This window comes from Sander vitreus, chromosome 3, assembly GCF_031162955.1.
Source record: "Sander vitreus isolate 19-12246 chromosome 3, sanVit1, whole genome shotgun sequence".
NCBI classification, from domain to species: Eukaryota; Metazoa; Chordata; class Actinopteri; order Perciformes; family Percidae; genus Sander; species Sander vitreus.
Window position 1 is genome coordinate 9295258 of NC_135857.1, and position 14789 is coordinate 9310046.

The following is a 14789-nucleotide window of genomic DNA, read 5'->3' on the forward strand; positions in this document are numbered from 1 at the left end:
AAGCTCACTGAAATTTATTGCGTCTGAAGTTTTATCTTTCCTCAGCAACCACAGCAGTGTCCGGTTAATCACTCTTTCAAAGCTAGGTGTCAGTGTTAAGTCTTAATATAAACTCTGACCTGGAGGAAGCTACAAGACCGCAGGCTGACTTGTACTCCGGTGTCACGGTTTGTAGCTCAAGATGCATACGTTGGTGGTATTGAGCTTTTCATCAGTGGCTCTTTTAGCCCGTGTAAACGGTGCTTTCCCCCTCCCACCTTGTGACAGGTAAGCTGAATGACGAGTGTATTTCCTTTTTAAAATGTTTTTGTATACGAGACTGTATTGAGACTGCTTCCTGTTCTTGAATTCCTGTTGATTCTAAAAGAAAATTCTGGTTAATGTATGGCTGTGAAACTGATCCGTTAATCTAAAACATGTCTGGAGGCACTTTGGATAGTCCCAAATCTTTAAATTTGGGTCTTGAATTCTTAAAATTGAATTCCCCACCAAAACAATTGATCTGCTCCGTTTAAAACGTGTAATGCTTACAATCTAAAATATTGGAATGCCTCTACTTTGTCTACTTAGGATCTTTTATTTCAATCAAATTGTCTACACACTGAATTTCTTCAGAAAGAAATTGCACTCCGATGCCACAAATGTAGGCTGCTGGCTTTGATAGATATGGTTTAGTTTTGCTCTCGTTTAGCAAACCTGTTTATAGGGTAACCTTAGCCTGCTGCTGCCGAACCCCTGGAAGCACTGTTTTTGTAAAGGTTGGATCCAACATCTACTGCCGCCAGTGAACCGACGTTTCTCGTATTTGTCGTATTATCTTAAGCATATCAAGTTGTCAGCAGACCTTTGCCCTCACCGGTTAATTTTTAGTGACTGACATGGTTTTACTGCTTCCCTGCAAGACTTTGAAACAAGATGTCGGTATATTGTACTAAGGCTACACATGTCCTTTTATCATGTCTGTTTAATAACTAACTATCAATTTCAGTGAAATATACTGCACTGGGCCCATCTTGCACCAGGTACAGAAAGCTAAACTGTTTGATGATGACAAGTACTTTGTTGACATGAAGCTGAGGGAAGCTCCAGGTAAGACGGCAAAAAAAAACAGTCAAATATTTTCTCCCCAAGATGTTTGGTTACATGCAGTGGTGGAATGTAACTAATTTAATCAAGTACTGTACTTAAGTACAAATTTGAAGTACTCCGCTTCATTTCAGAGAGAAATGTACTTTTTACTCCTCTACATTCACCTGACAGCTTTAGTTACTTTACACACTGATTTCTGCACACAAAACACATTTAGTTTATACAATCTGATGTTTTATTATAGATGGAACTAGCCAACAATATAAGGGCCTACAAGTCCAGCTGAAATGATTAGACCATTAAACAAACAACTGTTTGGATCCTTTACACTTTCTACAATTGGAGGATTATTCTGCATTGAATACTTTTAATACTTTAAGTACATTTTCGTGATGGTACTTGCATACTTTTACTTCAGTAAAAAGATCTGACCACTTCTTCCATCACGGATTACGTGGATGCTTTTGTTGCTCCCTGTGTCTTTCCCTGCAGATGTTGTTTTGTCCGCATTTCGCAACCTTTCAAATGCATCGCCGAACTCTACCGTCCCACCTTCCAAACTGCAGGAGTTCCTCAGTACATACTTTGAGAAACCAGGGACAGAGTTTGAGCCATGGACACCACCAGACTGGCATGACGAGTGAGAACCAGTTATCAGACTCGTGCTCAGATAGTACTGTATATTCACTGTTAAAATGTGCTTGGTTGACATGAGTTGATGTTTCTATGCAGGCCCAAGTTCCTGGGAGGAATAGCAGACGGAGAACTACGTAACTGGGCTGGAAAGATCCATAATCTGTGGAAGTCTCTCGGCAGAAAGGTGATGAGTTAGTACTCATTAGTCGATCGGTCGAACATAGCCTAACCCTAAATATTTTGGAATTAAATAATAGTTTATCATTTTCATTTAAGCAAAAATGCTAATTCAGTTTCTCTAATGTGAATCCTTTCTCAGTCAGTTAATACAATGAATATATTTGGGTTTTGTTGGACAACAAGCTATATGAATGTCAAATTGGCAGGGTTCCCACAGTCATGGAAAACATTGGAAAGTCTCATTTTCCAGGCCTGGAAAAGTCATGTAATTGGTAAAATCCTTGAAAGTTTTGTTTGTTGAAATTAATTTAACAATTAAATTAAATAATGATTACATAATTGTCTAATGTCAATGTCTTTACGTAATCGCATTTTTTTTCAGTTTCGCAGTTTGTTTCGCAATTAATTAACATTAGCTAAGGTCCTAAGGTATGACAGAGTAATTGTTTTTGTTTAGATATGCCAAATTGCAGTTATAAGTAATTATTGGTCAGACTGTTGAGCTAAAGCTATGCTAGTTGGTGGCACTTAACCCCATACACATTCATAGCAACACAAATGACAAGTGGATAATAAAGAGGCAGTGTACCTGTGTTATTACATTATCTGGGTCACATAACACTGATATAACCAAAAGATTTATCCTGGAATTCATTCAAAACTTTAAAAAGTAATAAATGTTGTTCAATTTGACTGAAAGACAATTATATTTCTAAAAGGTGCTCTAAGCGATGTTGGGTGACGGCACTTCCAGTTGACGTTCGAAGTATTTTCAAACAAAACGGAGGCTAGCTCGCCCTTCCCTTCTCCTCATCCCGTCCCCTCTCACTCCCTTCCGTGCACTAACCTCCCCCCCCCCCACATCCTTCTTGTCGGTTATTGGCTGGAGCGCTGGAACACTGTTATGCTTTGTGGTGCAGGTTGGCGCAGTTTGTTTTTGTTGCCGTTTGTGGAGCCTGGGCTGTCTACAGAGACCGTGTTTTTTTTTACAGTGTGTTCAGGGGACAGGCAGCTAGCGGATTGTGAGGAGATGTTTGCTGTATGTGATGAAAAAAATTCTTTAATCGCAAATATTTATGAGACAATTAATTGCACAGCAACATTTTGAATTGTTACAGCTCTGACAGTAATCCTCCGTGATTAACTCTTATCATAATGTAACCTAACGGCCATTTATTTTCCGTAGCGGTTGACGTAACGTAGCGCTGGCGCGTGTCGATAGCGTGACGTTTTGTTTACCATCACGTACCTTTCTTAATTTAATGTACGCCAGCTAGCTGACATTCAGACTTGAATAGAGTCTGAATCCGATTTGTTTGAATAACGCCGGCCAAGTGTACATTTAATATTTCATGGCTCTCTAAGGACGAAACCATTTGTATCGGCCATTAGAGCCGTGAGATATTATATAGCATGTGGGCTACGCATTGTTTTTCAGACTTGCATTGAGAAATAAGTTCATAATCACATGCTTTAAAAAAAACATGAACAAAACTAACCGTTTCACATTAATAAAGGTTTCTGTTTATTTTCATACAATAATTAACATTTTGAGTAAAGTATACTATACAGTTCTGTTTGGGTTATACATTATGAATGGTAATGGAAATGTTATTAAAAAAAGTTTTGAAATGTCAGTACAAATGTGTGGGAACCTTGAATTGGGCTTTAGGAAATCATTATTCACTGTCTTCTGATGATTTATTCGTAGGCCAAACCATTAGTTGAGAAATAATTAGTTTCATTATTGATTCATCTGAATTATTTCTCAACTAATCGTTAGTTGCAGCCCTGAGAAAGAGGTTGAAGCGTCCACGTTGAGTCCAAAGATTTCAAATAACTGATTTCTCTTCCAGATGGTCAGCGGTGTTAAAGATCACCCAGAGCTCTACTCGCAGATATATAGCCCACATCCTGTCGTTGTGCCGGGGGGGGGGGGGCGCTTCAGGGAACTCTACTACTGGTGAGTGAACGATGGAGCCCGTCTGTCTGAGAGGAAAGTCTCAGCAGGTAAGAGCAAGCAGAGATCACAGCCAACTCTGCTGAGATGCCCCCCTCCCCCCGGTGGGTGCCGTGTGCGTGCAGACAGTGACGTGAGCCGCTCTGTGCCCAACAGGGACTCCTACTGGGTCATCAACGGGCTTCTGCTGTCAGAGATGACAGACACGGCCCATGGGATGATTCAGAACTTCCTCTACCTCGTAAACAGGTAAGCCTTAAAGCACCTTTCATCTTTCATAGCACACAGTGGTGGAGGAAGTATTCAGATCATATTAAGTCAAAGTACTAATTCCACACTGTATAAATACTTTGAAAACATTACGAAGTATGTAAGTATCATCAGGAAAAGGTACTTGAAGTACTCGATGCAGAAAGATCCTCCCAGTTTAGAAAGTGTAAAGGATCCAAACAGTTGTGTTTAATGTTCTAATCATTTCCGCTGGACTTGTAGGCCCTTTATATTGTTCATTTATAATAAAACATCAGATTTTATAAACTACATGTGTTTTGTGTAAAGTAACTAGTAACTAAAGCTGTCAGATGGATGTAGTGAAGTAAAAAATACAATATTTCTCTCTGAAATGTATCGAAGTAGAAAGTGGCATGAAAAGAAAAGCCTCAAGTAAAGTACAAGTACCTCAACATTTGGACTTAAGTACAGTACTTGAGTAAATGTACTTGGTTACATTCCACTACTGCATAGCACAAAAAAAAGTCCAGCTCGCTGCAGGTAGTTTTCTCATTTTGAATAATAAGTCATTTAGCAATCTAAGTTGTACACTTTGGATGTGGACCTCTCGTGGGGGGGGGGGATTTCGAGATTTGTGGAATAAAAGATCTTTTTCCAATCACTCCTCCTGCAGATACGGCTTCATTCCAAATGGTGGGCGGATTTACTATGAAAGGCGCAGTCAGCCTCCATTCCTCACTCTAATGGTGGAGAGCTACTATCAAGCAACCAAGGATAAAGAGTTCCTCAGGTGATATTTAGGCCGGAGCTGATGTCCTGCCAGACACATTATCATTCTTCAGCTGCCTCGCTTCTCTTCCAGAATAGACACAAAAAAAAGAAGCCTATTAAACATTAAAACCTCAGTGCTCGTGTCTTGTCAGTGCCTCCGGTGTTTAGTTTTTCCCTAAAATACTCAATTAGAATGTGACACTTCTCTTTTGTGTAATGATATTAAGGACTGTGAAAGGTAGTGTGAATTAAAACATTGCTCCCTGCTGTCTGTACAAACTTGCATGGTTTAAGAGCAGCGTTGCCAGTTCTGGAGCAGGAGTACCAATTCTGGATGCAGAACCGTTCTGTGGCTGTGGAAGTAAACGGGGCGGAGCATGTACTGAACCGGTATCATGTGCAGGTGGGCATGCCCAGGTACGTCTGAAATAAATCTAATGAATAATAAAAACCCATTTGAGATACGTGGGTGTTGTAGGGTGTGCCTTCACCCACACTAACCGTGTCTTTTGCTCTTTCTAGGCCTGAATCCTACACAGATGACCTGGAATTAGCTGAAGGACTCACTGATGGTAATGGCTTACTAGTGCTCATATTCTTGGTGGTTGAATGAATCCCTCTTTATGAGCAGAAGTAATATTACCCTGTTATGGTCATTTTGTTCCATGAGAAAGAGAGAAGAAGAAAAAAAAAAAGAGTGCCGTGTGGTGCTCTGTCTTGGCTTTGACTGTACTGTAGTTTATAATTTCTCCTCAACAGAAAAGTGGAATATGTTGCCCTCCATTCAAGGGTCATCTGTGCAAAACAAACGTGCTCTGAAAACCTCATTAGCATCTTTTAATTAATACATACAGTATGTTGAAGACTTATTTTTCATATTGCTGCTGAACACACATTTTAGGAAATACGGTTTGCTAGAATCTTTCTGCCAGCAAAATGTTTGCTCAGACATCGCAGAATAGATTAATATTTATTAATAACAAAGTCAAGGCCGTGAAGTTATGTCCTCCTCCTTCTTTTTTTTCCTGGCAGCTGTCGTACCAAATGTATGCTCCGGGGGGAGGGATTGTTGGGTCTCTGTCAATCATAGTGTGGTCTAGACCTGCTTTATCTGAAAAGTGTCCTGAGATAACGTCTGTTATGATTTGACACTAAAAATAAAATTGAATTGCATATTTTACTTCTTCCACATTCACATTCTTCGCAAACAACACATACATGAATAAGTACCACGTTTGAAATGCTGATTTGTTTTTGTTTTCTGCCTCAGACCGTAAGGAGCAGCTGTGGATGGATCTGAAAGCGGGTGCAGAGTCTGGGTGGGATTTCACATCCCGCTGGTATACGGACGCTGACGGCCACAACAACGGCACCCTCAGGGAGACCAGTACCAGCCAGATCCTGCCTGCTGACCTCAACGCTCTCCTGTGCCTCAACGAGAAGACTCTCGCTTCATTTCACAGGATACTGGGTGAGCAGCCTTTTAGTCTATATCCACAACATTCCTCTTCTGGGATTGCTCCGTTGCCGCCAGATATTTCGCCTTTCGATATTTCTTTTCGGTTGGATGTCCGTCACCTTCCTCTTTCTTTGTGTTGGCGTTCTAAACTCTGGTGGATTTCTGAAGACTGTGGTTAACTGCTCCTCAGATCTCTGCAGGGTAAATCCAGACAGCTAGCTAGACTATCTGTCCAATCTGAGTTTTCTCTTGCACGACTAAAACAACTTTTGAACGTACAACGTTCCACCAAAACAAGTTCCTTCCCGAGGCTATTTTGCAGAGGCACCGTCATTGTGTCCGGCGCTTAGCGCTGCCCAAGACGATTGTGATTGGTTTAAAGAAATGCCAATAAACCAGAGCACGTTTTTCTCCCATCCCAGAATGTTGTATGGACTAGCCAGACCTCCGTCTGTGGAGGAAGGTCTGCGAGACTAGCAGCCTTTGAACTTACTTTGGTCTGCAGTGGTGGGAAGTAACTAAGTACATTTACTTCTACATACTTTTACTTAAGTTACATTTTTAATGCAGGACTTTTACTTTTACGTTTTCCACCACTGTTGGTCTGCACACTGCTTTTAGCTCCTAGCTGCTGTTACGTAACGTGCGTGCGTGTGCTGTTTCCGGCCAGGTGACAGTGACTCTGCGGCCCTGTATGAGCAGACTGCAGCCCGCAGACTGGAGGCCATAGAGTCTGTGCTGTGGGATGCTGAGAGGGGAGCCTGGTTCGACTACAACCTGGTGACGCACTCCAAACACTTTGAGTTTTACCCCTCCAACCTGGCACCTGTCTGGGCACAGTGCTATTCTCGGCCTGAGATGGCAGAGAAGGCAGTACAGTATTTGAAGGTTAATGGGCATTCTAGGCTTCATTGTGGTCTCATTTTACAAATAATTGTGGAAGAATAGCTCGTTTAGTTTATTTAAAGGGTCATTTCATCCAAATTCCAAAAGATGCATATTCTCCCCACTGACCTCTAATTATGTGGTATAGTAGTCTACATTATATTGAAAGGTGTTTTTGACCTCCTTATGTCCATACATGAGTGGGCTAGAACATTAGAACCCCTTCTGAATATAATGCACTGCAACACCACATAATAATAAAGTGACCCCTAGGTGTATGTATTTATGCCATTTGTGTGAAAGAACCCAGTATTAATCCTGATAAGGCACACATCTGCCCAGTATGACTCGTCTCCTCTTCAGTTCCATCAGAGAGCTAATGAGCTGTTCAGCAGCCGCACATTAAACACACTAACATACCTGCAGATATCACTTCCCTCTGGTTAAATACTGCTGTGGTCTTTAGTCTTCAATACCACTAACAACACACTGTCTGAAAAGGGACACATTGACATTTTGGACTACAAAAAAAGGAATGAATAAATACATCACCATCCCTAGTCACTACACTGTGACTAACCTTCAACCTGGACTTTACATCTGTCCATTGCACATTCTATATATTTGCATATTCTGCACTTAACCCATTCAGCCTCTTTTTTTCTTATGCAATAGTTATTTTGTATGTATATATTTGTTTTCTTTATTGTTTATTTCATAATTATGTCTAATATGTTTGCAGCATTCAGACGCAAATTCCATGCAAGTGTACTCATTGTGGCAATTAACCTTTTTCTGATTCAGATTTTCAGTTGGACAAAACATTTTGCTGATGTGCCTCTCGACAGTTGTTGAGGGAGGAGAGATTGTTGTGTTCGTTTTTATTTCCCCGCCACCATTTTGAGCCATGAATCCCTCCCTCTGCTCAGAAGCTAGTAGGATGTTCCGTGTGCTTTGTGAATGGTGCTTCATTTGCTCCAGCAGATGGCACTCACACACTACACTGGTCTAACCCATGCATGCTCTGATGGTTGCTGCTTTTCCTGTGTATACAGGGGAGCGGTGCTCTCCAGTTCCCCAACGGAGTCCCAACGTCGCTGAGAGAGCCTGGGCAGCAGTGGGACTATCCCAACGCCTGGCCTCCTCTGCAACACATGCTCATCCGTGGTAGGCGGCAATACATTGATCTGACACTGCTGCAAGTGCTTGAAACCTGTACTGATGACATGCAGTGGTGGAATGTAACTAAGTACATTTACTCAAGTACTGTACTGAAGTACAAATGTTGAGGTACTTGTACTGTTGAGTCTTTTCCCGCCACTTTCTACTTGCCACGCTCATAATTAGGGAAATGCATTACACAGGAAGGCCTGCATGATCCCTCAATGAGTTATTGATCAGAGCACGTTGAATGGGAGCCAGTGGTCGCCATCGCTGTCTCTCTGATTCTCCATCAGAGGACATACAGACAGCCTCCCTAACAGGGGTGGAATGTAACTAAGTACATTTACTCAAGTAGTGTACTGAAGTACAAATGTTGAGGTATTTGTACTAGAGTCTTTTCTTTTCATGCCACTTTCTACTTCTACTCCGCTACATTTCAGAGAGAAATATTGTACTTTTTACTCCACTACATTCATCTGACAGCTTTAGTTACTTTACACATTAAGATTTCTACACACAAAACACATGTAGTTTATAAAATCTGATGTTTTATTATAAATGAAACTAGTCCAGCTGAAATGATTAGACCATTAAACACACAACTGTTTGGATCCTTTACTCTTTCTAAATTGGGAGGATTTCTCTGCATTGACTGCTTTTACTTTAAGTACATTTTCCTGATGATACTTACATACTTTTACTTAAGTAACATTTTCAATGCAGGACTTTTACTTGTAACGGAGTATTTTTGACAGTGTGGTATTAGTACTTTTACTGCAGTAGAGGATTTGAATACTTCCACCACCGATGCCATGTTGTTCTGTTGTCTTTGCATACTCATTTCTGAGAATGCCCAGTGGTTGTAGGGTAGTGCTTGTTTTTTTTTTTTTTTTGCCCTGGCTTTGTACTTATGTATTTAAAATGAAGCAAAACCGGTTAAACTATACCCACCTTCAGGTTTTATTTGAGGCCGTTTACATCCACGCCCTTAAAGGAGTGGAGTTTCCTTGAAAACAGTGTGTGAGTGTTACTCACCAACATGCATTGTGTGTATCCTTGAGGTATCTCCCTCCCCCCTGTAAACATTTGCAAAGCCAATTTTCTGAAAGTTGTCATCGTCCTCATTTGCTTACAAAGGTAGTCTTCTTCCCTGCCTTCCTGCCTTTACTGGCCCATTGCTGCATTTCTTAGCGTGTTACCGCCACCTGGTTATCAGTGGAATAGTGTGACACCCTTTGAAGGAAAATGTAAGGCTGCAACTAACGGTTGTTTTCATTGTCAATTAATCTATGGATATAATTTTCTTGGACCGATTAGTTGTTTGGTCTATAAAATGTTGATCAGTGTTTCTTAATCCCAAGATGACGTCCTCAAATTTCCTGTTTTGTCCACAACTCAAAGATATTCAGTTTACTGTCACAGAGGAGAGAAGAAACTAGAAAATATTCACATTTAAGAAGCTGGAATCATAGAAATGTTACTCTTATTCATAAGAAATGACCAGACGATTATCAAAATAGTTTAATAGTTAACAACTATTCGATTAATCTTTGCAGCTCTAGGAAAACGTATCACATCTGTGTGCACATCTGTGTCCTTGTGCGTGTGTACAGTACAAACAAAACGGAGACCCAATTGTAAAAACATTGCTCCATAGTGCAACCCGTGGTCCAAGACTTCACACAGCACGTTAAAGGCTACAGAAAGTCATTTTATTTCATATTTGGCTTGAGACCGAACCACCCACAGAGATCAGCAGACACTTGTTATATCGTCACTGGTGATGCTCTGACAGGCCCGCGCTGCAGCCAGCTTTACTCGTTGCTCATTTAGTGTGATTTTTGTCTTTTAGTCTTGTCTGTGTGACACATGATCAGAGAGGGACTGATTTTTGGCCTTAAGTCTGTATGATTAGAATCTCTGCCCTGCTGAATCTTTCTAAGACTGGGGGTCTATGTATAACCTGTAGGCTTCATGTTAAAAAAGACTTTCTTAGGTTTCTTTAATGATTTGAAATCATCTCGTATTTCCAGGTTTGTCCAAACTACCTTCAGAGGATGCAAAACAACTAGCATTTGATTTAGCCCAGCGTTGGATCAAGACAAACTGGTTGGCATACATGAAATATGAAGCTATGTTTGAGAAGGTGAGTCTTTTTAAAGGTTTCAGTATGTCACAGCTCGTTGTTGCACAGTGATAACCCAGCTGGCTCAGAATGAGTAATCTTCCTCCTCCTCCTCACAGTATGATGTGAACGGCGATGGCAAACCTGGTGCTGGAGGAGAATACCAAGTTCAGGTATTTCCTTTAATGTGTTGATGGTGTCAAACAAATGTGCTTATAGATCCAATCATAATGTGAGTTTACAATAACTTTGGGTGGAAGAATCCTGTGTCCCGTACATACAGTTTGAAGCATGCATGTTTGATGATTTCATATGTCAACACGGGTGTCGGACTGGGGGGTGGAAATGGGACTGAGTACCCAGGGCCCTCACGTGAGGATGGCCTAAAAAGATGCTAGAATGAATAGCTGTGGATGTGGGGAGGGCCCATAGAGAATGCCCAGAATTGTGTGCTACGCCCCTGTGTCAATTCTGTGACTAACGTTAGCTTGGAGAGCTAATTTACCTGTTGGGCCACACACTAAAGAACATGACACCAGCCAAACTAGCAGTCAGTTTGTAACATTAGATTTGGTTTATCAAAGACGTTAGCAAAGCAACACTACAGCAACAATAAGCACAGCAGAGATGACAGGTCAGACCTCCGTGTTTAACTATCTTTAAATGTTACAATTACGGCTGAAAATGACAACACAAACAAGTTAGCTGATTTCACGCATCTCCAAAATCAAATCAAATCAACTGCCATTTGTCTATGGGAAGTGATTTTTGTGTTAGCAACGTCACAGTGACTGTCTATAGTATTTCTAATTTCACACTGTGCAGGAATTTCTCCCATCTAGCGGTGAAATTGTATTTTGCATTCAAACGAATAGTGCTCTCTAGTGCCTCGCTTTTTCAAATGCGTGGTGCAACTACGGTAGCTGTTAAGTACCAAGAAGCTATGACATGTCTTCCAATTTTTGGCGACGAGGATTCCTTCTCCTGTGGCTCGGCATAAGCATGATCCTCCATTATGAACTAAAGGCCAGTGCAGGCATTCAAATGTTGCCGGGGCGGTGACGAGCGCCTCTCGCTGATCTCCTTCTCCGTTTCAGCTGGTTTCAGTCACGTGACGCTGGCTCTGAACGGAAACGCGTTGTGGATTAACTAGACAGTTAGGCTAGTGCTCTATGTCCCTCTTAGCGATTATAGTTTTTCAAAATGGCGGAACGACATGGAAGCCTCCTTGGACTTGCCCATCCAATGTAAATACAGATAAGAAATTCTTCGCTTACGAGATCATTGGCAGAGGTCATTTTACACCAATGAGGACATATTCATGAATGAAGACATTGACTTTAGCTAAGAATAAAACTTAAAACTCTACACAGTGTACCATTTTAACTTGGACACATCTGCATGCTCATGTACACATACACTCTCACTTCTGTGTCATTATCCATCTCCTTTTTTTTTTTTTTTTCTTTTCTATAATGTTCTACCCTATTGGTACTTGTTGTCTACTTTTCACTTTAGTCTTCTTACTTTTTCCATCAGCACAAATGAACCACTTGTTTTAATTCTTGGTGATGTTTGCATCACTGCGTTTTGCTGCTTTGCTAAAGTGTGACGTAAAAAGGAAAACGTCCCTTATGCTCGGCCGTGTTGCCCTGTCTGTAGCTGGGTTTTGGCTGGACCAACGGTGTGGCCCTGCAGCTCCTGGACCAGTATGGGCTGAGACTCGTCTCAGGAAGCAGATGAGTGACTCCTGGCCTCCTGCTGCCTCTGGTCCTCTCAGCCACTCTCAGGCTCCAGTGAATCCCAGGTGATAGAAGAGCCTGACGGGAGGTTGGCTTTCATTATTCCTGCTTTCACTGCACTACAGCACAGGAGAGATTCCTGTCCATAGGCCTCTAACTATTGTTACTAAATAGTCCAGTTGGCAATTCTTTTACATAATCGTCTTTGTTTTACCGCGATTAATTACTAACATTAGCTAAGGTCTTAAGGCGTATGACTGGTAATTGTTGATTTTGTTTAGATATGCCAAAGTGTAATTATATACTGTAAGTGATTATTGGTTGGACTGTATTTTTATTATTTCATTTGTTAGTTGTTAGCACATGACCCTATAACGTTCATAGCAACAAAAAACAACAGTTAGAATTTTTTTTTATGATAAAGAGGCGTGGTTTACTTCATAGACTGTTTATAACATTATCTGGGTCACATGACAGTCATATAACCAAAAAATGTATTCTGGGATTCATTCAAAACGTTTCGTTTAAATAAAAATAAAAAATTGTTTAAAAAAAGTAAATTTGACTTAGACAATTATATTGTTAATCGCAATTATTTGAGACAATTAATTGTATGGCAAAATCACACACACACACACACACACACACACACACACACACACACACACACACACTTAAAAATTAGACTAAATTGTGCATATTTGAACATCTGATATTTTTCTAAATCTTATATGATCAGGATCACTTTAATTTGTAGAGGGAACATGATACGATTGATCATAAACTAAGAATTCCTTTGATGAATATTTTAGTATTTATCCTGGGGGGTAAATGATCTCTGGCGATATGCGAAGTTGCAGATGATGTCTGCACTTTCTCTTGGACTCTCTCTGGTAATACAGGCTGTTAGTGCTTGCTGCTGCTTGGATTACAGCATTGACAGATATCGAGCTGACATGACAGTTATTCACCTTTTATAACCTTTGATTATAAAGCGTTTTGCTGTATGCAGATGAACTCACTCTGAGGCCTTCTATCTGCATGCAAACTGAAGTTGGAATGTAAACGAGCTCGTGAGAAATAAAATGTGAAGTGAATGCATGAATGATGTTTAAACCATAGCAGTTTTTCAAATCAACCAAGTATTTCAGATTACAGTGCTGGTATAATAATCGCATGTTAAATATAGTGATGAATTCCCACACACTGTCGGCACTACATTTATTTGAAATGCAATATTTTGGTCCTATTCCTTCATCTTGCACAGTCTATGACTGGAACGTTTTAATAAACTTATTGCTGACTGTGTGCAGCAATTCATTACTTTCTGTGGCATAATTTCATCTTGCTGGCAGTTCTGTGGTGGAATGTTACTAAATACATTTACTCAAGTACTGTACTTAAGTACAAATGTTGAGGTACTTTAGTCTTTTCTTTTCATGCCACTTTCTACTCCGCTACATTTCATAGAGAAATATTGTATTTTTTACTCCACTACATTCATCTGACAGCTTGAGTTACTAGTTACTTTACACATTAAGATTTGTGCACACAAAACACATGTAGTTTATAAAATATATTTTATAAACTACAAGTCCAGCTGAAATGATTAGACCATTAAACACACAACTGTTTGAATCCTTTACACTTTCTACAATGGGAGGATTTCTCTGCATTGAGTACTTTTACTTTTAATACTTTAAGTTCATTTTCCTGATGATCCTTACATACTTTTACTTAAGTAACAATTTTAATGCAGGACTTTTACTTGTAACAGTATTTTTAAAGTGTGGTAGTTTAGTACTAGTAACTTTACTGAAGTAACGGATCTGAATACTTCCACCACTGGTGGCAGTTCTGTGCAAGAAAGTAAGAAAAAGGTGTCTCACACTCTTGCTCCATAATTATGCATTTCTCTATTTATTCTGATGACATTCTTCAAAGTCAACACTGCACCGATGTTCTATAGGCCGCACCCTTGTTACACTGCTACTAGATTAGGACATGTTTTTTATATTTAATAGTACTATGTTCAGCAATATGACTTTTCAACATATGCCTTACCACAAGGGCAGTTCTGTGCTTAACACAATGCTGCTAACCACACTGACCTATGCATTGTGCTTCCTGTGGCTGCTTCACAATAAAAGCCACTCTGCATTCCACCAGATGAAACCTTTTAAAGGGTAACTGAAAGGACCAACAATCTTTGACATTGGTCCAGTATTAAGCGAGCTCGCTGCAGATGGCAGTGGCGAAACAAGCTACAATATAAGTTAATAGGACGATTGTCCAGCTTGTATTTACCTTCACAAAAGCATTTGTTTTGCCACTGACAGGCTCAGATTAATATTCTAAGTGTCTGACATTACAAAAAGGATTTCTAAGGAGGTCGACCTTTCTGTTAAAGAGTAAGATCCTTTTTTTTAAACCTAAAAACATCCGCGAAATTGCGTTTGCTAAAGCAACCAGACTCCATGTAAATAAAAAGTAATTTTAGCCTCTTAAAATACACTTTATTCACAGCCTACAAACAAAATAAAATCA

The 14789-nt window shown here is 40.2% G+C and overlaps 1 protein-coding gene across 5 annotated transcripts; it reads left to right on the forward strand.

The window, feature by feature from the left end:
• Positions 1-253: 253 nt before the first annotated feature.
• On the forward strand, positions 254-12802 carry treh (trehalase (brush-border membrane glycoprotein)). Of its 5 annotated transcripts, XM_078245904.1 has the most exons (14): positions 254-1089; positions 1582-1729; positions 1822-1909; positions 3762-3868; positions 4022-4114; positions 4770-4886; positions 5162-5284; positions 5390-5439; positions 6138-6338; positions 6997-7214; positions 8267-8378; positions 10409-10521; positions 10620-10673; positions 12163-12802. In XM_078245904.1, exons 1-14 carry the CDS (start codon positions 1068-1070, stop codon positions 12241-12243), a joined length of 1527 nt encoding a protein of 508 aa, XP_078102030.1. In that variant the 5' UTR covers positions 254-1067; the 3' UTR covers positions 12244-12802. The 5 variants fall into 5 exon arrangements, 4 of the variants coding, with proteins under 4 accessions (XP_078102030.1, XP_078102029.1, XP_078102031.1 ...); XM_078245903.1 differs by lacking the exon at positions 254-1089 and having other exon boundaries at positions 1096-1729; XM_078245905.1 differs by lacking the exon at positions 254-1089 and having other exon boundaries at positions 1096-1729; positions 6997-7106.
• Positions 12803-14789: the final 1987 nt, after the last annotated feature.